The sequence below is a fragment of the Peromyscus eremicus genome, chromosome 1 (genome assembly GCF_949786415.1).
Source record: "Peromyscus eremicus chromosome 1, PerEre_H2_v1, whole genome shotgun sequence".
Taxonomy (NCBI): domain Eukaryota; kingdom Metazoa; phylum Chordata; class Mammalia; order Rodentia; family Cricetidae; genus Peromyscus; species Peromyscus eremicus.
This window is the reverse complement of record NC_081416.1, coordinates 165,582,720-165,609,582: the sequence shown is the minus strand read 5'-3', so window position 1 is coordinate 165,609,582 and position 26,863 is coordinate 165,582,720. Positions and strand designations below refer to the sequence as shown.

Genomic DNA, 26,863 nt, shown 5'->3' with positions numbered 1-26,863 from the left:
GCCCCCCACCGGATGTGACGAACGTGGGGCGGAACCTCGGCTGGCGCCGCGGGTCTCACTGGGAAAGAGCTGTGTGCGCCTGGTGCTGGTCTGGGTCTAGGTCGCGCGTGGACCCCTTTCCCTACATCACATCAGCCTTACTCCAACCCACGCACAAGTTCAGCCACGCATTCGTTCAACATTCAGGGACAAGATGGACTTTCCAAAGACTTAAGAGACCCCACGGGCGTAAGTTTGAGTGCCTCCGCAGTCACTTCCCAGCCGTTACCTTGAGCGAGTGTCTTTACCTACTACTAAACTTCCCGTAAGAAACCTGATGTCTAGATGGGCACGGTGGTACGAGCCTGTAATCCCAGCACTTGGGAGGTGGACGTAGGAGGTTCAGGAGTTCAAGGTCATCTTTAGCTACGTAGTCAGTCCCAAGTCTGGGCTACAAGAGACCTGTCACAAAACACACACACACACACACACACACACACACACACACACACACACATGAGAGGGGACTGAGATAACTCAGCAGGTCCATCGAGCCTGATGACCTGAGTTCTATCCCACGACCACATGGAGATTTATGCTCCCATCACACAGCACAAATAAATGTTCGGGGTTTTTGTTTTTAAAGAATTCCGGGGCTGGAGAGATGGCTCAGCAGTTAAGAGCACTATTTGCCCTTGTCGGGATTGGAGTTTGTTTTCCAGCACCCTCTATGGGGGCTGGCAGTCATCTGTAACTACAATTCCAGAGGATTGGATACCCTCTTCTGGCTGCCTGAGGGCATACACAGGGTACAAAGACATATATGCAGGCAAAAACACTTATACACATAAAATAAAAATAAGCCAATGGGTGGTGGTCCATGCCTTTGATCCCAGCACACGGGAGGCAGAGGTAGACAGATCTCTGTGAGTTTATGCCAGTTCCAGGGCAGCCAGAACTACATATAAAAACACTGTTTCAAAAAATAATAATGATAAATAGGTAAATCCTCTTTTTTTCTTTTTTTTTTTTTTTTAAGGAATTCTGGGGCCTGGAGAGTTGGCTCAGAGGTTAAGAGCCCTGGCTGCTCTTCCAGAGGACCCTGGTTCAATTCCCAGCAACCACATGGCAGATTACAACTATCTGTAACTCCAGTTCCAGAGGATCTGATGCACACAGATATACACATATGCATACTTTAAAATAAAATAAATCTTAAGGAATTCCAATGTTTAAAACAAGAAAGAAATCTCATGTCTAAACCATGAGTGATGGCACACTCCTCTAATAGCAGCGCTCTGGAGGCAGACACAAGATGTTCACTAGCTCAACACCAACCTGAGCTACATGGTGAGAGCATATCTCAAAAAAGCAGAGGCTGGGGATTTACCTTTGTGCCAGAGCATAAGTACGGGGCCCTGGATTTTTAAATAACTAAAGATGATCTCATGTCCTGAGGACTTACGTACCAGGAGGTGACACTAGATCACTTGACAGTAAGGGATGCTGCAGTACAAGGTTGGTCTGTTATTTAGTTTTACTTTTGTGTATGTGTGTGTCTGTGCAGGTGCCTTTGGGGGCCAGAAGGGGGTGTCAGATCTGGAGCTGGGGTTACAGATGGTTGTAAGCTTCCCAGGGTGGACTCTGGAAACTGAACTCAGATCCTCTGGAAGAAAAGCAAGTGGTCCTAACTGCTGAGCCATCTCTCCAGCCCTGCCCACCCCCTTCCTTTTGATGCTGGGGATCACACATGCTCTGTCACTGACATACACCTCCAGCTCCATTTCTTCTTTCATTTATTTTGAGATAGGGTCTCATGTAGCTCAGGCTGGTCTCAAACCCAAGGATGACCTTAAATTCTTGATCTTCCTGCGACTGTATTCCAAATGCTGGGATTACAGACATGCACCACCATGGATGATGGCTTGGTGGTTCCAGTTCACCAGAGAGAACTTTGAGACTTCTGCTCTTCCCTAGCCTTTGTTTGTAATGTGTGCTATGAACTCGGGTATATGAGGTATGTGGTACAAGTCCATAGTGAGTCATGGCCCTCTGGATTATTGTCTGAGGTGATTTCTCAGCCTATCCCTTATGGTGAGCAGTCTGCAGCTCCCGAGTCAGACCCTCGCCTTTGGGAGAGCACAGGAGGTGCTTTCAGTCTTGAAATTGAGTCACCCATGTGAGGGACGTTGAGCACAGGCCCAAGGCTCCAGGATGAGTCATCTCTTCACAGGCTAATGAGAAGTCAGAGACGGGAACCCACCTCATACATTATACAAATTTGAGAACATGCAGTCCAGAGGCGGAGGAGGGCTCTTCTGAGGTCACAAAGCAAAGGGACAGACACAGGGAGGCCTAATTCCCGACAAAGAGGGTGGGGGCTAGACAGAGAGAGGAAGGTGCAGTAAGGAACACATCTGCAGTTTCCTCTCTTCCGTGGTGGGAAAGATGTCCCAACCACAGCTGTTTCTATTCCAGAGAAGAAGAATGAGTCAATTTTCTTCCATGCCAAGGCTTCCTGACTCAGCACTGGGAATCTTGACTGAGTATGTTCTGGGAAATGTCAATCCTTCAGGAGACAGAGGGCCCCCACTGAGGCTCTCTTCTGAGTGGGTGGGGAGTAGAGAGCAGGGTGCAGAAGGGAACACAGGCACAGTATGCAGCCAAGGGGAGTTAAGTTGAAGGCCTGAGCGGGAAAACAGTTCATAAGCAAGGCAGTGGGTTTAAATGTGCAAGGAAGGAGGCTGAGTGCCAGGATGTGGGTGTTGGTGCAGACTGGAGAGGCTCTGTGTGCAAGGAAAATGTTTGGAAGACTGTTCAGATTGCCGAGGGCGTGGTTCAGTGCTGTGGGATGGTGAACCCCAGTCTAAAGCTCAGTGGTCGAGAAGCTTGCTTAGCATGCACGTGCTCCAGGATTTGTGCATCCACTGGGGGTAGATCTAAACACATAGGATAGCTTTTGAGCTCGTCAGGAGGAAATGTAGCTGGATGTTAATAGTGCAGACGTGCAATTTCAGGAGGTGGGAAGTGGAGACAAGATCAGGAATTCAAGGGCATCCATCCTTGGCTACAAGAGAGAGGGAGGAGGTTGAAAGAGAAAAAAAATAGGGAGGAGAGAAGGGGAGGATGCCTCCTATGCTTTCAAGAAAGACCATGGGTTATCTGGTGCTCACGTGCCTACCGGCTGACCTTGAAGACCCACTGAGCCAATGCCTAGGTCCCATTCCCTTGTCACGCCTCCTTACTCAGCAGGGTGTATTTTGTACGTGTCAGCAAGCTGCTGCGCTACCATTGGCTGGCTGGTCAGAGGGGGGACGGGCGTGCAGATGTTCCCGGAAGCTCATGACGCCCGGCATGTGCTACACTGGGAGGCTGAGCCTGGTGGACTGAGTGCTTAGCAACGGGGGAGGTGCCCCATAACGGGGTGTTTTGGGGGGAACAGGGGAGGAATTGTGGATACTTAGCAGCCCAGGGTAAGGCGGTGCCTAGCAACAAGAGGGGCTCTGAGAAGTAGAGAGTAGTCCTGGAGGATCTGTGGGTGTCTAGCAACGGGGAGAACCCTAGCAACGGCGAGGCGAGGCGTATGGTGCGGGGGGGGGGGGGGGGGGGGGGGTTGGGTTGGGGGGTTGGGGAGGCGCTTAGGAAAAACCTGAGTTCTTAGCAATGTGGGGGGGTAACTAGGAGAAACTTGGAAATCAATTAACGGGGGGAGGGGGTTCAAAGAACGGGTCGAAACAAGGAGGCCCAGTCTTGTAATCCTTACTATCCCTTAGGCAATGTGGCTGGAGCTAGGGGCCGTGCTGCGCGGGACCCGTGGACTGCTGGGCAGGACTGTTCATCTGCCCTGTGGAACCCTGGGGCTTAGGCCCCACTGGTGGGTAAGAGGCTGAGGAGGGGGCCCCCAAGGAAAAGAGTCTGAGGGAAGCTTGAGAGGGTAAAATGATAGAGAGGCATCCAAAAAGGAGGGCTAGCTCTCCACTCTACTAAAATCCACTTCTCTGCAGGGACCATGTAGGGGTTGTCGGGCCCAAAATGTTCATCAAGACGGCCTGGAAGAGGCCTAAGTGAGGAGGACATTCGCAGGGCACGAGAGGCCCGTGTCAGGAAGGCACCCCGGCCCCAGGTATCATTGCTCCCTGCCCCCTACGCCCTTGATACTCGGGGAGGCCACTGGACCCCGATCTTGAGGAAGGTGGCAGCAGGCTGGCAGGGCTCTTCTGCCACTCTGCCCACCTTCCTGCCTCACACCTTCTTCCCTTTCTCAGCTTAGTGATCGCTCTCGTGAACGCAAGGTACCTGCCTCCCGCATCAGTCGTCTGGCCAGCTTTGGGGGTAGGTGTGGCTTGGGGGATCTTCATGTGACCTAGATCAGAGGCAACATTTGCAGGGTGAAGTAAGGGAAGGGGATGAGTCAGAGACAGGGTGAGAAGGGAGAGACTTGCACATCCAGAAAAATGGAAACGTAAACCTTAACATTTATTGACGAACCTGCAATGAGCAAGATCTTGTACAGTGTGTACTTTTTTCTCTATTGATGGAGGAGTGGAGGCCGGGGGGTGTGGGGGAATGTGGGTGTGTGGGGGGTGTGTGTGTGTGACCTGACTTTAGGTCCTGTAGCAGGATTGTTCAAACCTGTATGAAATAAAGGAATGTGTTGCAACCAACGTTTAAGAAAGGAGAGGAGGAGGAGGGGGAGGAGGAGGAGGAGGAGGAGGAGGAGGCCATCCATCTGTAATTTCAGCAGTTGTCATGTAGGTAGGAACAGGAAGACAAGTGTTCAAGATCGTCACTGGCTACATAGTGAGTTTGAGGCCAGCCTGGGCTACAGGAGACCCTGTGTAAAGGAGGGAGGGAGAGGGGGGGGGGGAGAGAGGGAGAGGAGAGGCTGGGCATGGTAACACAGGCTTTTCGTAATCTCTGCTCCTGAGAGGCTGAGGCCAGAGGATTGAAGAGCCAGGCCTGGTGGTGCATGCTGGAGGTCCAGCTGCCTGTCAGGTTAATGTAGGGCTGCTTGAACCCACAAACTCACCTGGGCATCGTGGACCTTTTCTCAAAAAAGAAAGGGAGAGGAGGGGAGGAAATTAGAAAGAGAGAGAGAGAGGAAATAGCATAGAAGAAAATACAAATAAATATTGAATATGGATACGTATATGTTTATACACATATATATGATCTTGTTTGTTTTTGAGGCAGGGTTTCACTATGCAGCCCTAGCTGCCTAAAAGCAGGCCGTCCTGGAACTCATAGATCAGCCTGCCGCTGCCTCCCAAGTGCTGGGATTAAAGGTGCACTCCACCGTGCACTCCCAACACCCCTCAACACACAAATGCTTTTTCTGATAATATCTCCTGTAAGCTAGTCTGGCCTCAAACCCCTGAGCCTTCTCATCCACCTTCCAGGTGTTCAGATAACAGGCCCTGCTCTCTACAGGTTACTCTAATGTAAATCTCTTGTTCATCACAGGTCATAGCGCAGATGTTAAAAGTAGGCTCAGTTGAGCATTCTGAGTAGAACCTGGGCAACGGTATGCCCAGGGTTTCAGAGGAGAGGGATATTCTCATTTATGATTGGGAAATTTACTTCACTTCTCTGAGCCTCACTTTCCCTTCCTATAAAATGTGAGTTTTTCTGTCAAATACATTTCACAGAGGTGCAAGAGCAAAACTAGGTAATACATGGGACACACTGGCATGGAGATACAGAAGGAGAACATAGCATACTTGGCAAATGCCAGCAGCAAGCTAGAGATGGGGACAGTGGAAGAGGCATGGAGCCTAGCAGATCTTTATGGGCTGGAGAGATGGCTCAGCGGTTAAGAGCACTGGCTGCTCTTCCAGAGGTCCTGAGTTCAATTCCCAGCAACCACAACCACATGGTCGCTCATAACTGTCTATAGTGGAATCTGATGCCCTCTTCTGGCATAAAGTAGGATATATATATAAAGAAAAAAAAGAACAAGAGTCTAAGTCTGGAGTGGTAGTACACACCTTTAATCCCAACAGTTGGGCAGAGGCAGGCAGATGTCTAAGTTCTAGGCCAACTTGGTCTATAGAGCCAGTTCGAGGCCAGCTAGGGCTACACATTGAGTGCTTGTCTCCAAAAAATGTACCAGAGGAGATTGAAAGCAGAAGAGAACATTAAAGGAGGGAATGAAGAGTGGGCCTGGGTTATACCATATTGCAGGGAGAGGAAGCCATGGGAAATAGGTGACTTGGGCATAAAGAGAAGGGCTGAGAAGCAATTCCAGGATACAGCTTGGAGTTGACATCCCTGAAGCCCTGGGTTCCATCCCCAGAACTGCAAGGGGGAATATATATATTTGTTTTTATTTTTCGAGACAGGCTTTCTCTGTGTAACAGTCTTGGCTGTCCTGGGACTCTCTTTGTAGACCAGACTGGCCTCAAACTCACTGAGATCTGCCTGCCCCTGCCTCCCAAGTGCTGGGACTAAAGGTGTGTGCCACCACCGCCCGGCAAATAAATATATATGTATAAAGGAATAAAAAAGTAAGGCCAAGTAAGGTGGCATATGCTTAAAATCTCAGCACTGAGAGGTAAAAGTAGGAGAATCAGGAGTTCAAGGTAACATAGTGAGTTTTAGGCTAGACTAAAAAAAGCCAGTTCCAGACCAGACTGGCCAACTTAGTAAGACCCTGTCTTAATTTTTTTTTTTTTTTTTTTTTTTTTTAAGATGCTAGGGATGTAGAATTTTTGGTAGCGTCTCTGAAACCCTGTGTTTAGTCCAAAGTACCAGGAGAAAAGAAAAGCTGGGGATGTAGCTCGGCTAGGAGGGTGCTTGCCTACTAATTGAGTAACGAAGGTCTCTAGACACCCATCTGAGAGGCAGCAGTGAGGGTCTGAGGGAAGACCCAGGTAGGTAGGCACAGAGCCTCCTCTCTTGTTCTTCAGGGCTGGCTGTGGGCTTGGGCCTGGGAGCACTGGCTGAGGTGACCAAGAAGTCGCTGCCAGGAGGAGGTCTGCAGCACAGTGAGTAAAACAACATCACCTGTTCATCCAGCCCCTGGCCTCGAGGGCTCGGCTTGTGGTAGAGGGCCGTTTACCAGTGATGGGCTGGGCGTGTGCGGCTCAGTAGTAAATTGTTTATCTAGCACACAGAAGTCACACACCGATTGGTTGCCATGACCCACACCAGGTGACTCACAACTGCCTGTAACTCCAGCTCCAAGGAATCCAGCACCCTCTTCTGGCTGCTCCAGATTTCAGCACACACATGGCATACATACATGCGCACACACACACACACACACACACACACACACAAATAAATTTTTTTTTTTCTTTTGAGACAGGATTTTTCTGTGTAGCCCTAGCTGTCCTGAAACTCACTCTGTAGCCCTGACTGCCCTTGAATTTACAGAGATCTTTCCCTGCTTCTGGCCTCCTGCTTACTAGAATTACAGCTTTTTTTTTTTTTTTTTTTAATTATCATTCCTTGCCTGTAATATCAGCACTCAGGAAGCAGAGACAAGAGGGTTTTATTAGTTCGAGGCTTTCTGAGCTACATTGTAGGCTCAGAAAACTGGAAATGACATGCACACCATTAATCCCAGCACTCAGGAGGTAGAGGCAGAGAACTCTCTGTGAGTTCAAGGCTAGCCTGATCTACAGGGCTGTTACACAGAGAAACAAAAAAAACCCCAACCAACCAACCAAACAAACAGCAGCAACAACAAAAAAGAAAAAAAAGGTTCTTTCTGTGCACATGATACTGATGCTTACTTCTCGCTACAGAGGGTGACTCTGGATTGGGCTCCAGCCCATTCCTTTCCGAGGCCAACGCTGAGAGGATCGTGCAGACCTTATGTACAGTCCGGGGGGCTGCTCTCAAGATCGGCCAGATGCTCAGCATCCAGGGTACAGCATGACCCTCAACTCCTGACCTATGACCTCATTCCCACCCTACCCCACCCAGCAGCGAGCCCTGATTTCAGGTGCTCACATGGACCCTCTCTCCATCTCCCTCACTGTTCCCCTCATCCCACTGTCTCCTAAGACAATAGCTTCATCAGCCCCCAGCTGCAGCAAATCTTCGAGAGAGTCCGCCAGAGTGCCGACTTCATGCCCCGCTGGCAGATGCTGGTGAGTACCCACCCAGTTTGGGTGACTGGTGACTTGGTACCCCATGTCAGTAGATTGCGTAAATCAACATAATCTACAAAGCACTTAGTTTATATTACATAAAGTTCTTAAACCTGTCTGTGTTACTCCATGAGTGACATGAAGGTTTGAGCTGTGATAAATTAGAGGAGATCATGCTAGGACAAGATGCCACACACCTGTAATCCCAGCACTTGGAGATGGGAGCAGTAGGATCAGGAGTTCAAGGTCATCCTGGGCTACCTTAGACCCAGTCTCAAACAAACAAACAAAATTAAAGGAGATTTTATCCATAAATAGGATAGCATAGCACCCGGTACTGAGCTGCTCTGTAACTGTTTGAGAGCGTAGGCTCCGGCCACCTGCCTGCCTACTGTCTGTGTTCTGCTGCTTACCTGTGCTTTCTGAGCCACTCTGAACATGCCAGAACCAAAGGAAGCCCGTCTTCATCTCATGCCACTTTCTGACTTAATGATATGGGAATCTAATAAGGATGTTATCAGTCTTCATTAACAATCTCCTAGGGCGGTGGTGGCGCACACCTTTAGTCCCAGCACTCAGGAGGCCGTGGCAGGCAGATCTCTGTGAGTTCAAGGGTAACCTGGTCTACAGAGCTAGTTCCAGGCCAGTCAGGACTTCACAGTGAGACCCTGCCTCAGAAAAATAAAAACGACAATGTTGGTGTTCCTCCCGTGGAACTCCTCTGAGTCTTAGGAGCTCCATCCCACTTTCCTCAATAAATCCACATTTGTTTCCTCCACTGAAACACAAAATAAATAACTGCACCTGGCTACTCCGTCACCTGGGCAAGAGACTTCTCCCTGAGCCTTGGTTTTCACATCTGTAAAATGATGTATCAGCCAAGGGTGAGCCCCGGGGTTGCTAACACAGGTGCTCAGTACAGGGAATAAACTCAGCTGACTGAAGCTGTGATGGTAACTGTCATGCTCACTCCCTTCAGAAAGTTCTAGAAGAGGAGCTGGGCAAGGACTGGCAGGAAAAGGTGGCCTTCCTGGAGGAAGTGCCCTTTGCTGCTGCCTCCATTGGGCAAGTACACCAAGGCATGCTAAAGGATGGGACTGAGGTGGCTGTGAAGATCCAGGTGAGCAGGGAGGCTGGGCAGGAGTGGGGGTGGGCACCACTGTGCTGTCCCCGTGTATGTGGGACTCCCGACCCCCCCTCCTCCCTCCTGACAGTACCCAGGTGTTGCCCAGAGCATCCACAGTGACGTGCAGAACCTACTGGCCCTGCTCAAAATGAGTGTGGGCCTGCCAGAGGGTGAGTTGTCCTGTCTGTCCCCACCAAGGGAGGGATGCCTAAAGAGAGGAAGTGGGGCTAGCCTGGGACAGCATCAAGAGTGCACTTTCTCTGCTTGGCATCCTTTTGTCACCCCAGATACACATCACAGGGGTGACAAGAGGGGTGCCAAGCAGAGCAAGTTCAGTGAGAATGAGTGAATGTGGCATAGCTACAAAGAAACAAGCCCAGATCAAATGCACAGACAGACAGACAGACTAGTGTGCAGGGAACCACAGACGCAGAAGAGAGAAGCTAGTGGGCAGCACCTTTGTGTTGCGTCCGTGCGCGATCACCTGTAGAAGACAGAGCACGGTATGCTTGTGGGGAAGAGAGGAAGTGGAGATGCAGACAGGCCTAGAAGTGAGAAGAGAGGAAGAGGCAGTGTGAGTTTGGCATAAACAAGAGGCTGAAGATGGCTAGGGATGGAGCGCAGGAGAGTGCTGGTCCAGCAAGCACGAAGCCCAGGGTTGAGCTCTGATACCGAATAGGGTGTGGTAGGGTAGGCATACAGGACCCCCACACTCAAGAGGGCAAGGTGGGAAGATCGGAAGTTCAAGGTCATCCTTGGCTAAACAATGGGTGAAAAGAGCTGCAGTTCCCATGACAGCGCCAAACCCTAGAGACAGACTTCCACAGAGACCACAGTTGTGGGAAAGACAGAGGGAAGGTGAATCCAAGATGAGGTGGGTAAACTGGGTCTGGTGGCTCACACTTGTAATCTTAGCACGGGGAATCTGAGGCAGGAGGATTGCTGAAAGTGGGTCATCCCTGGACTACATAGAGAGACCCTATCACAAATGCAAAACCAAGCATGGTAGCATGTCTATAATCCCAGTATTTGGGAGGTGGAAACAGGAGGATCAGGAGTTCAGAGGCAGCCTTGTCTGCATAATGAGTTGAAGGCCAGCCTGGGCTACATGAGAGCCTGTCTTAAAAAAAAAGGAATGAAAAAAAGGGGGTAAAGAGTCAAGAACAGAGTGCATGGGACAGTGAGAGCCATAGAAAGAGAAATGTATAAGGAAACAGAGAGGACGGGCACATGGGAGCCTGGGGGTTCTGGCAGGGGACAGGCAGCCACCCTCAGCTCCCATCCCTCCACCCCACCCCAGGGCTGTTTGCTGAGCAGAGCCTGCAGGCCTTGCAGCAAGAGCTGGCTTGGGAGTGTGACTACCGAAGAGAGGCTGCTTGTGCCCAGACCTTCAGGTAAGCTGACGTCCCCAGGCAGCTCTGGGGGCGGGGGGCAACAGGCCGGGGGGCGGGGGGGAGGTGGACGATGGGACTCCTTTCCGGCAGCAGTCTCCCTTCCCTCGCATCTGGACTGGGCTGGATGGATGTACTCTCTAGCCTCTGGCACAGCCGACTCCCCTTTCTCTCTTTGGTTCTTTCATCTATCCATCCACTCCTTATTCTTGCGTGTTCTCTGTGGCTGCACAGGTCACTTCTCTCAGAGTGTCAGATCTGCTGTGGTCTCACACAGGGTTCAATTGCACCATGAGGTGCAGATAGGCCTGCTAGCCCGAGGAAGGGTAAGCATTCTGCAGCATCAGGGCCGGAGGACAACAGCTCCCTTCTCCACAGTAGGCAGAAAAAAACAGTGTCAACATCTGGGAAGCCAGGGTCCGTCTCACTATAGAGTTCCTGCTGGCCTGGACCTTGAACTTACAGAGATCCACCTTTGTCTCCTAAGTACTAAGATTAAAGGCATGCACCACCATGCCAGCTCAACCTTGTTCATTTTAAATTTTATTTTAAACCAGGCATACTGAGGTACACCGTTAATCTTACCACTTGACAGTCAGAGGCAGGTGGATTTCTGTAAGTTCAAGGCCAGCCTCATCTACATAGAGAGTTCCAGGCCAGCCAGGGCTACATAGTGAGACTCTGTTTCAAAACACCAACAAAAACTCCAAGAAATTTTTTAGTTTGTTTTGTGTATTGATTTTTTTCTTTTCTTTTCTTTTCTTTTCTTTTCTTTTCTTTTCTTTTCTTTTCTTTTCTTTTCTTTTCTTTTCTTTTCTTTGTGCGTGCATATGTGTCTGTGTACCACATGGATGCAGTGCCAACAGAGACCAGAAGAGGGTTTGAGTCCCCCTGGAACTGGAATTATAGACAGCTATGAGTCACTAGGTGGATGCTGGGAACCAAATCTGGGTCTTCTGGAAGAGCAGCCAGTGCTTCTAACAGGAGCCATCTATCCAGGCCTTCCGCCTTCTGTTTTGAGATTGAATCTCTTGCTGAAACTAGAACTCCCTGATTGGACTGACTGGCTAGCCGGTGGATCCTCCTGTGTCTGTCTCCTTGGTGTTGGGATTACAGGTGCATAGTGGGTTTTTTTGTTTTTGTTTTTTGTTTTTTGTTTTTTGTTTTTTTTTGCGACTGTTTACAAGGTTCTGGGGTCAAACTCAAGTCCTCCTGCTGTGTGGCAAGCTGCTTACCCACTGAGCCATGTCCTCAGGTCCTGAAAGAGCCCTATGTCCACATACCCAGCAACCCTACCATCAGCCTTCTTGATAAATTCTATATGGACATTTATATTGTTGTATACCATCAGAATTTTCTAGAATGCTTAAAGCACCAATGTGTATACATCCCAACCTAGGAACCCAAATCTATCGGATCTGTCCAGCAAGGTGGACAAACAAGTTATAGTGGTTTTATTTTTGTTTTTGAGAGAGGGTCTCACTATGTAGCCCTGGCTGGCCTTGAACTTGCTCCAATCATTCTGACTTTGCCTCCCAAGTGCTGGGATTACAGGCATGCCCCATACCTGGCTTTTATGGTGTTTTCAATTACCAGTTGAATCTTTTAAAAAAAATTATTTATTTAATTATTTTAAATGTGAGACTTTGGATTCCGCTGGAGCTAGCATTATAGGCAGTGGTGAACACCCTAAGGTGAGCACTGGGAACAGAACTGGAGTCCTCTGGAAGAACAGCAAACATGCTCCCAACTGCTGAGCCATCTCTCTAGCCAACTCCCCTTCTCCCCGCCCCCCCTTGTTTTTTGAGACAGGATCTCAATATGTAGCCTGAGCTGTTCTCAAACTCACTGTGTGGCTGTGCTGGCTTTGTACTCCTGACCCTGCTGCCTCTGCCTCTTCACTGTGTGTGCCGCCACATCCGGGTCTTAATGGCAGACCGTATGAAGAAGAAAATGAACAGACTATAGCTATACAGACAGTGTGGCTGTATCTTGGAATTATGGTCATGTGTAACAATTAAGGACAACTCAAGTCTGAGGGTGTAGCTAGTGGGTGTTTGCATAGCATACATCATGCTCTGGGTTCGATCCCCAGCATCACATAATCCAGGTATGATGGCTCATGCCTATAATCCTAACACTCAGGAGATGGAAACTGCAAGATTAGAAGTTCAAGGTCATCCTCTGCAACACAGCTGAGTCAGAGGCAGCCTGGGCTATATGAGATACCATCTCAAAAAGCAAAACAACAAAAAAACAAAAAACAAGAGACACCTTGAGAGGAACACCTACAGTATGGCTCACAAGTCTGCTATGACTCCCAGCATGACTCCACGCTCAGGAGACAGGGTGAGGAGACAACCCAGACAACAGTCATTCAAAACACGTGCCCTGGACCCTGATGAATTTGGGATTCAGTCTCGGGTCAGCCCTTACCAGGCTGTAAGGCTTATCAGGTGGCCTGATTCTGTACAGTGGCCTCAGGAGAGCGTTCTCATAGGGGAGGTGTGCTCATTAAATGCTTAAGACAGCCCTGGCTCTTGAGAAGTAGAGCCAGTATCAGAGACCACATAAACTAGGACTAAACACCAGCCCAAAGCAGGACACTGCAGAGCAGAGTGACACGGGATGACAGGCCAGAGCAACCCCATATAAGATCTGAGGACATTTTCCCAGGATCCCCCAAAGCCTTCCTCATACCTCTGATGCCTGCCCATCTGCCTGTTCCCAACGTCCCCACAGGTCCTCACTCACCCCTGGTCTACCTGGACACATGTCCCTCAGTTTATCACTCATCCCTCTGTTGGCCTGAGGCTGGCTCTGTCACCCATCCACCCACACCAGCATGTCCAGTACCAAAGAAGGACTTTTGTCTTTATCGGGGAGGTGATGTCTGTACAGGTGTGTTCATGTATGTTCAAGGCATGTGGATGCCAGAGAACAGCCCTAGTTAGGTCCTATCTGTTTTTTGAGACAGCACCTCTCTCTGGCCCAGAACTCGACAAGCAGGTTAGCCTGGCTGCCCACTGAGCCCCAGGAACCACCTGTTGCTGCTTCCCCACGTCTGGGATTACAGTTGTATGCACCACACTCAACCCATGGGTTCTGGTGATAAACTTGGGTCCGCATGCTTATGAGGTATTTTATTCACGGAGCTATCTCCTTGGCCCTTTTTTGTTTGTTTTGGGGCTAGAATGCCGTGTAGCCCAGACTAGCCTCATAGTCCCTATCTGGCTGAGGATACCCTTGAACTCAACTTCTCCATGCTAGGATTATAAGCATGTACACCACACCAGGGTCTCAATGGTAGACTGTTATATGACAGGGAACACTCCCACAGTAATGTTGCGACTGTCACCCTGCTGAAATAGGTACTCTTGGGAGGGAAGTGTATGTATATCACGCTTATCCTTCTTGTCTCCAACTCCCAGTTGCTGAAATTACCGGCAATTACCGGCATCCACCACCACATCTAGATTACCGGCAATTACCGGCATCCACCACCACATCTAGGTCAGAAAAGAATTCTTCAATTTATTTACCACTGTTCAGAGTATCGGACCCTCCTGCATCTACAGGGGACAAATTCCTAGACACCCTTAGTTAGTTCCAAACCCTGCGTAGACTGTTTTTTGGTCCCTGTACGTATGTATGTAGAAGTCAGACTTATAAATTAGGGACAGTGTTTTCTGCTGCAACATGTTGATGTTTCTAGGAAGATTTCTATTCCAGGCTTTTGCCCACAAATTGAATACCTTTCACCTTTGTTCAGGCTGTCATCCTCCTGCCTCAGCCTTCTGAATGCTGGGGTTAGAGGCCTATGCTACTTTTCACGGTGCCTTACTCGCCTTAAGCAAGCATTTGTCATGCACTGTGGGTGTAACTTTTGCAGCTTGTAGTAAAACTAGCACAGAGTTCTCTTCCTCACAGTTTCACAGATAGATTTGTTCTCACTAAGAATCTTTTTTTTTTTTTAAAGATTTATTTATTTGTTATATATGTCTGCCTGCAGGCCAGAAGAGGGCACCAGATCTCATTACAGATGGTTGTGAGCCACCATGTGGTTGCTGGGAATTGAACTCAGGACCTCTGGAAGAGCAGCCAGTGCTCTTAACCTCTGAGCCATCTCTCCAGCCCCTCACTAAGAATCTTAATGGACTATGTTTTTTTCTTCATTGAACCTGAGCATTTTGTCTTTTCACTTAAAGAAAGTACTCTATGGGCTGGTGAGATGGCTCCTCGGGTTAAAAGACCTTGCCACCAAGCCTGATTACCTGAGCTTGATCCCTGGGACCCACATCGTGGAAAGAGAGAACTGATACCCACAAAGTAGTCTCCTGTCATCCACACATGCTCCATGGCATGTGTGTGTCAGTCAGTCAGACAGACAGACAGAAACACACACACACACACACACATACATACACTCATGCACACACACAGACACGCACTAAATAAATATAAAAAAATGAGAAAAAATTAACCCATCATCACCCTCCTGTAAGCAGCCCTAATGAAGTTCATTTTAAAAAAGTGGTTAAGAGCACTGACTGCTCTTCCAGAGGACCCGGGTTCAATTCCCAGCACCCACATGGTGGCTCACAACCATCTGTAAGTCCAAGATCTGACACCCTCACACAGACATACAAGCAGGCAAGGCAACAATGCACATAAAATAATAAATTTTTAAAAATGCCATGGAAGTAGAAGGACAAGTTGTAAAGGGGGAACAAACGGGGATAGGAGGGACAAGAGAGGGTGACAGTGAGGTGACTAAAATACATCGTGTGTGTGTAAGTGCCATAGTGAAACCCATTGTTTATGATTAATATATACTAATTAAAAAGGCAAAAATCATTTTAGAAAAAGGAAAAAGCTGGGCGGTAGTGGAGCACACCTTTAATCCCAGCACTCGGGAGGCAGAGCCAGATGGATGTCTGTGAGTTTGAGGCCAGCCTGGTCTACAGAGTGAGTTCCAGGAAAGGCACCAAAACTATATAGAGAAACCCTGTCTCAAAAAAACCACACTCACGCACACACACAACATACACACAAGAAAAAAGCCAGAGGAAAAAGCGTTTTATGCTTTTCCTTGACATAGCTGAGATGCAGCATTACTCTCTTGCTTTGGAACCATTATTAAATAAAATAAGGTGATCTGAATACTGCCATCAAAATAGTCAACAGTCAACCTGCTAAAATGGCTAAGCACTCTCAGAAGGGAAGTGTATTATCATGTATACCGTGCTTATACTGGACAAGTAGGTGATTCCTGTTCCAAACAGGGTGGGGTTAGATTTTTATCATACTGCTCAGAATGGTATGCAATTTTAAATTTGTAAATTTAAAGCTGGACCCTTCCTTCCTTCCTTCCTTCCTTCCTTCCTTCCTTCCTTCCTTCCTTCCTTTTTTTACCCCGAGACAGGGTTTCTTTGTGTGGCCTTGACTGTGATCTCGCTCTGTACACCAGGCTGGTCTCAAACTCACAGAGATCTGCCTGCCTCTGCCTCCCAAGTGATGGGGCTAAAGGTGTGGGTCACCACTCAGCAGGAATTTTCTTTTTTTAATTTATATTTATTTTTACTTTATGGGTACAGATGTTTTGCTTGTGTGTATGTCTGTGCACCATGTACATGCAGTGCACTCAAAAGCCAGAAGAGGGCATCAGATCCCTGGGAACTGACATTATAGACAGTTGTGAACCATGTGGTGCTGGGAGTTGAACTCAGGCTCTCTGGAAGACCAGCTAGTGCTCTTAACTGTTCAGCTGTCTCTCTCCAGCTCGCTTCTTTTTTCTCTCGCTTGCTTACCTGCTTTTTGAAACCGCATCTTATCATGTGCCCTGGCTGACCTGGAATGTGCTGTGTCACAGAGGCTGACCTTGAAGTCCTGACCTCCTGCCTCCGCTCCCCAGTGCTAGGTTTACAGACATGCACAACCACATCCAGCTTAGACCAAGGTTTACCACAAGTAACTGAAACTCTTTAGTGACTCCAAGGAGTAACTGGTGACTATCCGTGTAGAGCCATAGACTTAAAAACTTAAAAAAGGGCTGGAGAGATGGCTCAGTAGTTAAGAGCACCGACTGCTCTTCCAGAGGTCCTGAGTTCAATTCCCAGCAACCACATGGTGGCTCACAACCACCTGTAATGAGATCTGGTGCCCTCTTCTGGCCTGCAAGGACACAGGCAGAATACTGGATACATAATAAATAAAATAAATCTTAAAAAAAAAAAAAAAAAAAAAAAAAAAAAACTTAAAAAAAAAAATTGTAATATTTATCATTGAGTGTTGTGTGTACATGTGCATACACACCAGTGTGTGCATGCTGCAGCATGCATGTGGGGATCAGAGGACAACTTTAGGAATATGTGGGCCCTGGAATCAAACTCAGGTCATATGCCACAAGTGCCTTTATTCTCTAAGCCATCTCACTGGCTACACACTAGTTATTTTGTTGTTGTTGTTGTTCTTGTTTTGTTTTTCAAGACAGGGTTTCTCTGTGTAGCTTTGCGCCTTTCCTGGAACTCACTTGGTAGCCCAGGCTGGCCTAGACCTCACAGAGATCCACCTGCCTCTGCCTCCCGAGTGCTGGGAATAAAGGCGTGCACCACCACCACCTGGCTAAACTGGTTATTTTTAAGTGATGCATGAACTAAATTTTCTGGGCTCACCATCGAGTCACCAGAAGTCGGAGAAGGATTGGTAGGAGGGAAGTGGTAACTGGGTCTCCAGCAACATGCAGTAAAAGACAAGGCAGTACAACAATGTCTGTTCAATGCCAGTCACCCAAGGCAGCCACGCCAGAGAAGTGGGAAGGAAAGGAAACCCTAGAGCAGCGAGGCCTGGAGGGCCTCTCCGTAAACAGCCAGTTCACACCCAGCCTCTGCTCTCTGAAGCATGAAGTTTCTCTCATCCTCGCCTTCTTCCTCCCCAGGAAGCTCTTGGCAGACGACCCCTTCTTCCGGGTGCCAGCTGTGGTACAGGAGCTGTGCACCACACGTGTGCTGGGCATGGAGCTGGCTGGGGGGATCCCTCTAGACCAGTGCCAGGGCCTGAGTCAGGACATCCGGAATCAGGTACGTCTCCTTTTGGGATGGAACTGGAGAAGGGCCAGGCGCAAACTTCCTCCCTTGGCCAGGAGGACCAGACAAAACCCCCCACTGAGATGTCTCTTCCTCCTTCAGATTTGCTTTCAGCTCCTGAGGCTGTGTCTGAGGGAACTGTTTGAGTTCAGATTCATGCAGACAGATCCCAACTGGGCCAACTTCCTGTACGATGCCTCCAGCCACCAGGTTGGTTCCTTAGGATGTGAGTCAGGGTACATCAGCTAGCTGCTGTAAAGAGCATTTCCCCAGAAAGATGGTTCAGTGGGTAAAGATGCTTCTTACCAAACCTGATGGCCCTTAAGTCAATCCCCAGAACCCATGTGGTGGAAGGAGAGGACTAACCTAGTAAGCTGTCTTCTGACGCCCACACATGAGCCATACATAATATAATACATAAATACAAAAAAAAAAAAAAAAAAAAGGATGGGGCTGGAGGGAATGCTCAGTGGTTAAGAGCACTGGCTGCTTTTCCAGAAGAGCATGAGTTGATCCCCAGCACCCACGTGGTGGCTCACAACCACCTGTAACTCCAGTTCCAGGGGACCCAATGCCCTCTTCTACCTCTGTGACACCAGCCTTGCAAATGGTGCACAGACATACATGTAGGCAGAACACCCATACACATACAATAAATCTTTAAAAAATATAAATATATTTTTTAAATATAAATAAACCAAATACCATGATGGGGAAAACTACAAGCCATGTAGGCCCCAAGTACAAATTACAGGACAATTACAGTAAACACTATTGAAAGTTTTCTGACACTCACTATGTAGCCTAGGTCAGCACTGAATTCATAATCCTTCTACTGTGTTTGGAATTGCAGACATGTGTCCCTAGGCCTGGCTTCTCTGTATATATAAAGCTTTAAATTATAGAACTATTATTAGGCATGATCTGTACCTACATATGAATGTAGAAGGTGTGCATGGAGATTTCAGGAAAATTTTAATTTTTAAAATTATTATCTTAGAATTTCTGTGTATGGATGTTTTGCCTGCATGTATACTATGTGCCATGTGTGTGCAGTGCCTGAGGAGGACAGAAGAGGGCGTTGGATCCCCTGGAACTGGAGTTAGAGACAGCTAATGTGGGTGCTGGGAATGGAACCCAGTCCTCTGAAAGGCCAGCAAGTGTTCTTAACTACTGAGCCATCTCTCCAGTACTCAGGAAATTACTTAATGATATTAGTTTCAGGAAAGTGATAACCCTGGAGAAGGTCCTGGGAGTATATAGGTGAGGGAGGAATAAACCTGTGTGAGTGGTGTTCATATTTAAGCTGAGGAGTAGGACTTGTAGGTATTCACTTACTTTTTCAGATGTCTTATTCTCTTAATTATTTTATGGGCCCAAGATTTGCATTTGAGGCAAATAAGCTGGGTATGATGTCTCACATCTGTAATCGTAGCACTCAGGAGGCAGAAGCAGCCTTGACTACATAGTGAGAATGAACCTGTTTCGAAAAACAACAAAAAGAAGGCTAGCACTAAAGCTCAGTCTTAGAGCACCTGCCTAGAATGCACCAGTGGGGAGCTGCTGGGGGAGATCGCCTGCCTAGAATGCACCAGTGGCAGCGGCTGGGGTAGAGCACCTACCTAGAATGCACCAGTGGGGAGCGGCTAGGGGAGAGCACCTGCCTAGAATGCACCAGTGGGGAGCGGCTGGGTGAGAGCACCTGCCTAGAATGCACCAGTGGGGAGCAGCTGGGGTAGAGCACCTACCTAGAATGCACCAGTGGGGAGCGGCTGGGTGAGAGCACCTGCCTAGAATGCACCAGTGGGGAGCAGCTGGGGTAGAGCACCTACCTAGAATGCACCAGTGGGGAGCGGCTGGGTGAGAGCACCTGCCTAGAATGCACCAGTGGGGAGCGGCTGGGGTAGAGCACCTACCTAGAATGCACCAGTGGGGAGCGGCTAGGGGAGAGCACCTGCCTAGAATGCACCAGTGGGGAGTGGCTGGGGAAGATCGCCTGCCTAGAATGCACCAGTGGGAGCGGCTGGGGAAGATCGCCTGCCTAGAATGCACCAGTGGGAGCGGCTGGGGAAGATCGCCTGCCTAGAATGCACCAGTGGGAGCGGCTGGGGGAGATCGCCTGCCTAGAATGCACCAGTGGGAGCGGCTGGGGGAGAGCACCTGCCTAGAATGCACCAGTGGGAGCGGCTAGGGGAGAGCACCTGCCTAGAATGCACCAGTGGGGAGCGGCTAGGGGAGAGCACCTGCCTAGAATGCACCAGTGGGGAGCGGCTAGGGGAGAGCACCTGCCTAGAATGCACCAGTGGGAGCGGCTGGGGGAGAGCACCTGCCTAGAATGCACCAGTGGGAGCGGCTGGGGGAGAGCACCTGCCTAGAATGCACCAGTGGGAGGCTAGGGCTGTGGCTCAACCACAGAGGCCTGGTCTCATATCCACAAACAAGAGCCTGGGTGTATGGCCTGGTGATGCAGTGTTTGCCCTTAATCACCAGTGAGGGTCTAGAGGTGTGGCTAAATAGTGGGAGTGGGCCTGCAGGGGAGAAGAACATGGCTACTTCAGTTGAAAGTGAGGATATCAACCTCTCCCCATATTCCTGTCACCCATTGTTCCCAGGTGACATTACTGGACTTTGGTGCAAGCCGGGCATTTGGAACAGAATTCACAGACCATTACATTGAGGTGAGTACCCCCATCCCTGGGGCTTCTGAAGGGTCAAAGCTCAAGCTAGATAGTGAGGACAGGGTAAGAGGGAAATGTGAACTGGAACTAAGAAATATGGCCTTCAAGATGGTTCACACTAGAGTGCCTGCTGCCCTGACTGTGATTCCTGTTACCACATGGACGAGGGAAGGGACTGACTCCTTCACATCCTCTCACCTCAACACTTGTGTGTGGTACATCCACGTGCCACAACCTTGATATTCTCTCTCTCTCTCTCTCTCTCTCTCTCTCTCTCTCTCTCTCTCTCTCTCTCTCTCTTCTAAACTTTAAAAGAAATAACAAATAAGCCAGGCCTGGTAGCTACTGAGGAGGCCAAGGAAAGATGATGGATTGCAAGTTCAGAGCCTGCCTATGCTACAGGTGAGTTTAAGGCCAGCCAGCCTGAGCAACTTAGTGAGACCCTGTCTCAAAATAAAAGTAAAAAGAGGGCTAGGACTGTAGCTTCATAGCAGGGCACTTACATTGGCTCCACCAGTGAGGGGCATGATGGAGGCAGAGCACCCACCTAGAATCTACCAGAGGCTCTGAGTGTTGTTCAGCGGTGGGGTGCTTGCTTAGTATCCACAGTTTCCTAGATTTAACCCTCAGTACCTCAAAAAGAAGAAATAATAGAGGCCAGATGTGGCACACGCCTTTAATCCCAGCATTCAGGAGGCAGAAGCAAGTGGATCCCTGTGAGTTCCAGACCAGCCAGAACTACATAGTGAGACTCTATTATAGTAATATTAATAATAGCTAATAACCACCAACCACTTAGTATTATTACAAGTAGTATATAATTGAAAGCGGCCAGGGCCACTCGGAGTCCCATTTTACAGGTGAAGAACTGAGGCTTAGAAAGCAATTCCCCAAAATCCCAGCATGCCTGTGGGTTGCAGATAGTCTGGGTTCAGAGCCGTGTCCCAGCCCTTGCTCAGCCCCCTTCTGAGAGAAGGACCAGAGATTGCCACCCTGTCCAGGATCTTGACATCCAGCCTGCGCCTCACAGGAAGTTGTAGCTCCTCAGGGAATACTTCCTCACCTACTTGGTTCTTCCATTTCTTCCTTCTAAGTCAGTCAGTCTCAGAGGCTGCAGAGACTTGTGTCTACATGCATCTGGGGTTTTCCATTCTCCTAGTTGTCACTTCTGACATTCTCTGACATCCCCGCGGTGCCCAGCCCTACTCCCCTGGCCCCCATCTCCCCATCACAGAGTTCACCATCTATAGTGTGACAGTTAAGGACGTAGAGGGTTAGGGCTAGGCTGAGAAATGGAGGGCATTGTGAGAATCTAGAGGAACCTGTCCCAGATTGAGGATCCGAGAAAGGCTTCCTGGAGGAGGAGATTTTGAACTGAGAGCTAAGGGATGCAAAGGACAATCAGTAAGAAGCTAGAAGGATATCCAGATAAGTGTGCAAAGGTCAAGAGTTATCTTTGTCACTGTTCTGTTGCTGTGAAGATACCATGACCAAAGCAACTCTTTTTTTGTTTGTTTGTTTTGGTTTTTGGTTTTGTTTTGTTTTGTTTTTCGAGACAGGGTTTCTCTGTGTAGTTTTGGTGGCTGTCCTGGATCTCGCTCTGTAGACCAGGCTGTCCTTGAACTCACAGAGATCCACCTGCCTCTGCCTCCTAAGTGCTGGGATTAAAGACGTGTGCCATCACTGCCCAGTAAGTCAACTCTTATAAAGGAAAGCATTTAATTGGGGACTTTCCTACAGTTTCAGGGGCTTAGTCTGTTATGATCACAGCAAGGAGCATGGTAGCAGGCAGGTGTGATGCAAGCTAAGAGCTACATCCTGATACACAGGCAGAGAGAGGGGAGAGAAACAGAGACAGAGAGACTGGGCCCACCCCTGGGACATACTTCCTCCATACCTCTTTTTTTTTTTTTTTTTTTTTTTTTTTTTGTGGGAGGGGAGTATTTCAAGACAGGGTTTCTCTGTGTAGCCCTGCCATCTGAAACTCACTCTGTAGACCAGGCTGGCCTCAAACTCACAGAGATCGGCCTGCCTCTGCCTCCCGAGTGCCGAGAGTAAAGGCGTGTGCCACCACCGCCCGGCTAAGGCCATGCATCTTAATCTTTTTAACCCTTTCAAAGAGTTCTACTCCCTGGTGACTAAACATTCAAATATATGAACCTGTGGGGCCATTCTTATTCAAATGACCACAGGAGGGAATTTAGGAAAATCCTTTCTGCATGCTGGCACTTCTGAACAGAAATGGTCATTTAGGGGCTGGAGAGATGGCTCAGCAGTTAAGAGTATTTGCTGGCCTTACAGAGGACCCAGAGTCCTAGTCACTGTAATATTGTTGTGAAGAAACACCATGACCAAGGCAACTTATAAAAGAAAGCATTTGATTGGGGGCTTGCTTGCAGTTTCAGAGGGTGATCCATGACCATCAGGGCATGAGTGTGGCAGCAGCTGGCATGGCACTGGACCAGCAGCTGAGAGTTTACATTTGGTCCACAAGCAGGAAGCAGACAAAGGGTTAACTGTGCCTGGTGTGGGCTTTTGAAGCCTAAAAGCCAACCCACACTTCTTGCAACAAATTCATACCTCCTAGTCTTTCCTAAATAGTTTCACCAACTGGGGACCAGGTATTCAGTATTCAAACCTATGAGCCTTTGGGGGCCATTCAAACCACCACGCCCCAGCTCAGCACCCATAAGGGCTCATAACCATCTGCAAGCAGAGGATGAAAGCCATTCTCTGGCCTTCATACAGAGATCAAAGATCATGTTCTGATTGGACAGGCAGGTGTTGGGTAGAGCCAAGACATTCTGGGTGCTAGGCCCCTTTTCAGTAGGCACTCTGTCTCCTGAGGTGCTTCAGAAAGGGTTTGAGGAGGGGAGGAGCAATGGAGTTGAAAACTCGCTCCCATGGGGGCTGTGAGAAGTTGTGGAGGAGCCACTTGGGAAGAAACCTAGTGAACATAGGGCCATGGGCACTAACAGTCTTGAAGAAGGAGAAAGGTGATGGGGACAAGGCCAAGGACTGACTCTAGCCTGAGAACTTTTAGGCCACCTCTAACTGCTGACAAGGAAGAACTGATCACCCACCCACCCACCCACCCCCACACACAGGCCATTTTAGCCATAAAGCCAAGGCCTCCCCGAGTACTTGAACCATCCATTTTTCATGGACACCCACTTCCAAAAACCACCTTAACCTTTTCAAATAAAACAAACAACAACAAAAACCAAAACTGTTGGTTGGATGTTGTGGCCGATAATCAGAATACTTGGGACAGGACAGGACAGGAGAATCATGAGTTCAAGGCCAGCCTGGGTTTCACAGTGAAACCCTGTTTATTTTTAGGTGCATTGTGTGTGTGTGTGTGTGTATATGTATATATATACATATATACGCGCACGCACACACACACACACACACACACACACACACCACACACGTGCCCGCATGTACCATGGGACACATGAGGAGGTCAGAGGAACATCTGCTGGAATCAGTTCTCTTTGCACCATGTGGGATCTGTGGGGCCTGAGGATCAAATTCAGGTCATCAGGCTTATCAGCGCCTTTAGCAGCTGAGCTATCTTTTAAAAAAGAAAAAGAAAATGTATATGGAACTCCAACAGATGGCCAGACAGCCACAGGCAGGGGGCACTACAGCAGCATTATTCCCTCCCAAAGAAAAGAGCAATGCAGTGGGTCGGGGCTGGACTGGCTCCTCTCCCTGCTCGGAGCCGGCCTCTTCTGCACAGGGGCCTAGGGACAGCCAACGACAGCCAGAGACAGCCAGAGTAGCCTGCAGTGTGGGCACAGTGCTGAGCCCCACACAGTGATCCCAGGAGGAACCAGAGTTCCTTACTCCCACTTAATAGATGAGAAAGTAGAGGCCCCCCTACAGGTCCTAGCATCCTCTGAACCCCAGCAACTGGTACAGGTACTTCGGAGTCTCCCTCTACAGGACTGGACGGGAATTTAGCTCCACAGCAAGGGTAATTAGGGGCACCCTGGGTGCTGTGTCTCATGCCCAGTGTAACTAGACCCATCTAGAATCCCTACACCCAGGGGCTCAAAATCCAGTGGGGGCGATGGCCCTCTGGCAACCTGGGACACCGTTCAGTTGTTCCATTCTTGGCTGGTGTCTGGACCCATCAACAACAGATGGGACATTGTGCCACTCATGGTGGAGCTTGCAGACTCTCACCATTCTTGAGGGAGATACAGCAGGGACAGAGTAGGGAGGGGGAAGCTTCTAGAAAGAGTCAGTCAGTGAAAATGGAGGTGGATCCAGGTTGGGCAAGGTATCCCCTCCCTACTCTCTCCCTCCCTTCCTCCTTTCCTTTTTAACAGTGTTACCTGGTAATCCAGGCTGGCTTCGAACTCATAACCCTGACCAGCCTCCTGAGTGCTGGGATTGTAGGTATGCACTGCTATCAGCCTCTGGCTGGTATTTCCTATTGTCTAGACCCTCCCTTGTAGTCTGGTGTGATGATGCAGACCCATAATCCTTCAACTCCTGCAGCTGGAGGCAGGAAGATCAGGAGTTCACGGTTATCCTCAACTGCATAGTGAGTTCAAAACAGTGTAGGCTATGTCAGACTCTGCCTCAAAACAAACAAAACCCCAAAGCCTCCCTTGACCCGCACTGGTCTGTCCTCTGACACCCCAGGTGGTGAAGGCTGCTGCTGATGGAGACAGAGATCGAGTCCTGAAGAAATCCCAGGATCTCAAATTCCTCACAGGCTTTGAAACCAAGGTTGGTTGGTTGCCACTGAGCAGAAGGGGCTGGTTTGTTTGTTGCTGTGTTTTCTTTAGGGGGCTAGTGTCTTTTGGGAGTGGAGGATGCAGGAGAAGGATGAGGAGGAGCACAGACTATGTTTCTATCCCAGGGGAGTGGGGTAACTGAATGGACTAGTCTATACTGAGGAGCCCCAGGGTGGACCAGAGGGTGTGGCTACTGGGGGGGGCACTATTTCTATTCTGGGGATCCTAGGTTTGAGGAGTAGAGAGGCTACTTGTCTGTAGAAAGCTAGGGCTCTTTGAGAGTAACTGGGGGTGCTGTGGATAGTCAGTGACTACTTATTACTCTTAGGGGATACTGGGCTAGCAATACAAGTCTTCACCGCTGAGGCCCGCCCCAGCCCAGCCCCTCACTGGTGGATTCTAGGCAAGCTCTACCAGTGAGTCACGCCCCAGCCCAGCCCCTCACTGGGGGATTCTAGGCAAGCTCTACCACTGAGGCCCGCCCCAGCCCAGCCCCTCACTGGTGGATTCTAAGCAAGCTCTACCAGTGAGTCACGCCCCAGCCCAGCCCCTCACTGGGGGATTCTAGGCAAGCTCTACCACTGAGGCCCGCCCCAGCCCAGCCCCTCACTGGTGGATTCTAGGCAGGGGCTCTACCACTGAGGCCCGCCCCAGCCCAGCCCCTCACTGGTGGATTCTAGGCAAGCTCTACCAGTGAGTCACGCCCCAGCCCTTGCAGTTTGCCTCTTCTGAAGTAATCAGAGGACATTATGTCCATCTGGATGCATCTGCCATCCCCACCCTAGGCATTCTCCGACGCCCACGTGGAGGCAGTGATGATCCTGGGGGAGCCCTTTGCTGCCTCGAGTCCCTACGACTTCGGAGCTGGAGAGACGGCTCGCCGAATACAGGGCCTCATCCCGGTGTTGCTTCGGCACCGGCTGCGCCCACCACCTGAGGAGACCTACGCCCTACACCGCAAGCTAGCTGGGGCTTTCTTAGCCTGTGCTCGTCTCCACGCCCACATCGCCTGCCGGGACCTCTTCCAAGACACCTACCACCGTTACTGGGCCAGTCGCCAGGCACTGCCACTGCCAGCAGCCTCCTGACTAGAAGGACCTCCCTGCCGACCCCCATGACAGACTCCATCCAGGGATACCAGCTCCACAGCGGGGCGGTCCTCTGTTATGGCTCTTCTGCCCCCTCCCCCTCTGTCCTGGCTCCAGAGCCAAGTTCCTTGCCTTGGGTCTTCAGGCCCCTGGAGTTAGCTCCCTGATCCAAAGTGGGCATCCTGGAGTTCTAAAGCTGGGAGTCAGCAGATTCCTGCCTTCATCTAAGTGAGCCCTTGGTCCCTTCATGGGGTTCACTCTCGTCTGGAGGGGGCGCCCCTCGGCCGCGGGTCTTCCAGGATCCGCAGGAGAAAGGGGAGATGGTGGCTGTTGGAGGCGGTCCTCACCTCTGCCTCCCTCGCTCTACCAGCTGCCTCCTTCCGGGGTTCCAGCCTGTGTACTGGAGGATGGGGGTGGGTGCCGATCCTTCTCTCCGAATAAAGGCACCCTTTCCCTTCCCCCCAGTTCTTTTCTCTCCGCACTAAGGGGAGGAGCTCACAGGGCCGCTCCAGGTGCAGATGGCCAGACCCCCTCCTTGTCTAGGGCCATCTGTTGCGGGGATCCTCCTCTACCCCCCCTCCACGTGCTGACCACCTGCTCCAAGGGCTGTGGCAGCTGAGAAGTACCCTCCTATCACACAAACTCGCCCCCCACCCCCAG

General features: G+C 49.7%; 1 protein-coding gene across 1 annotated transcript; it reads left to right on the top strand.

Annotated features, from left to right (window-relative positions):
• Window position 1: 1 nt before the first annotated feature.
• Window positions 2-26,661, top strand: Coq8b (coenzyme Q8B). Its single transcript, XM_059279577.1, is given in 16 exon segments — window positions 2-228; window positions 3,753-3,857; window positions 3,984-4,023; window positions 4,026-4,102; window positions 4,245-4,311; window positions 6,888-6,965; window positions 7,731-7,853; window positions 7,993-8,078; window positions 9,058-9,198; window positions 9,293-9,374; window positions 10,505-10,598; window positions 17,533-17,674; window positions 17,783-17,890; window positions 20,293-20,358; window positions 25,021-25,107; window positions 25,901-26,661. Coding segments are annotated over 15 exon segments (1,596 nt in total). The 5' UTR covers window positions 2-228; window positions 3,753-3,755; the 3' UTR covers window positions 26,204-26,661.
• Window positions 26,662-26,863: the final 202 nt, after the last annotated feature.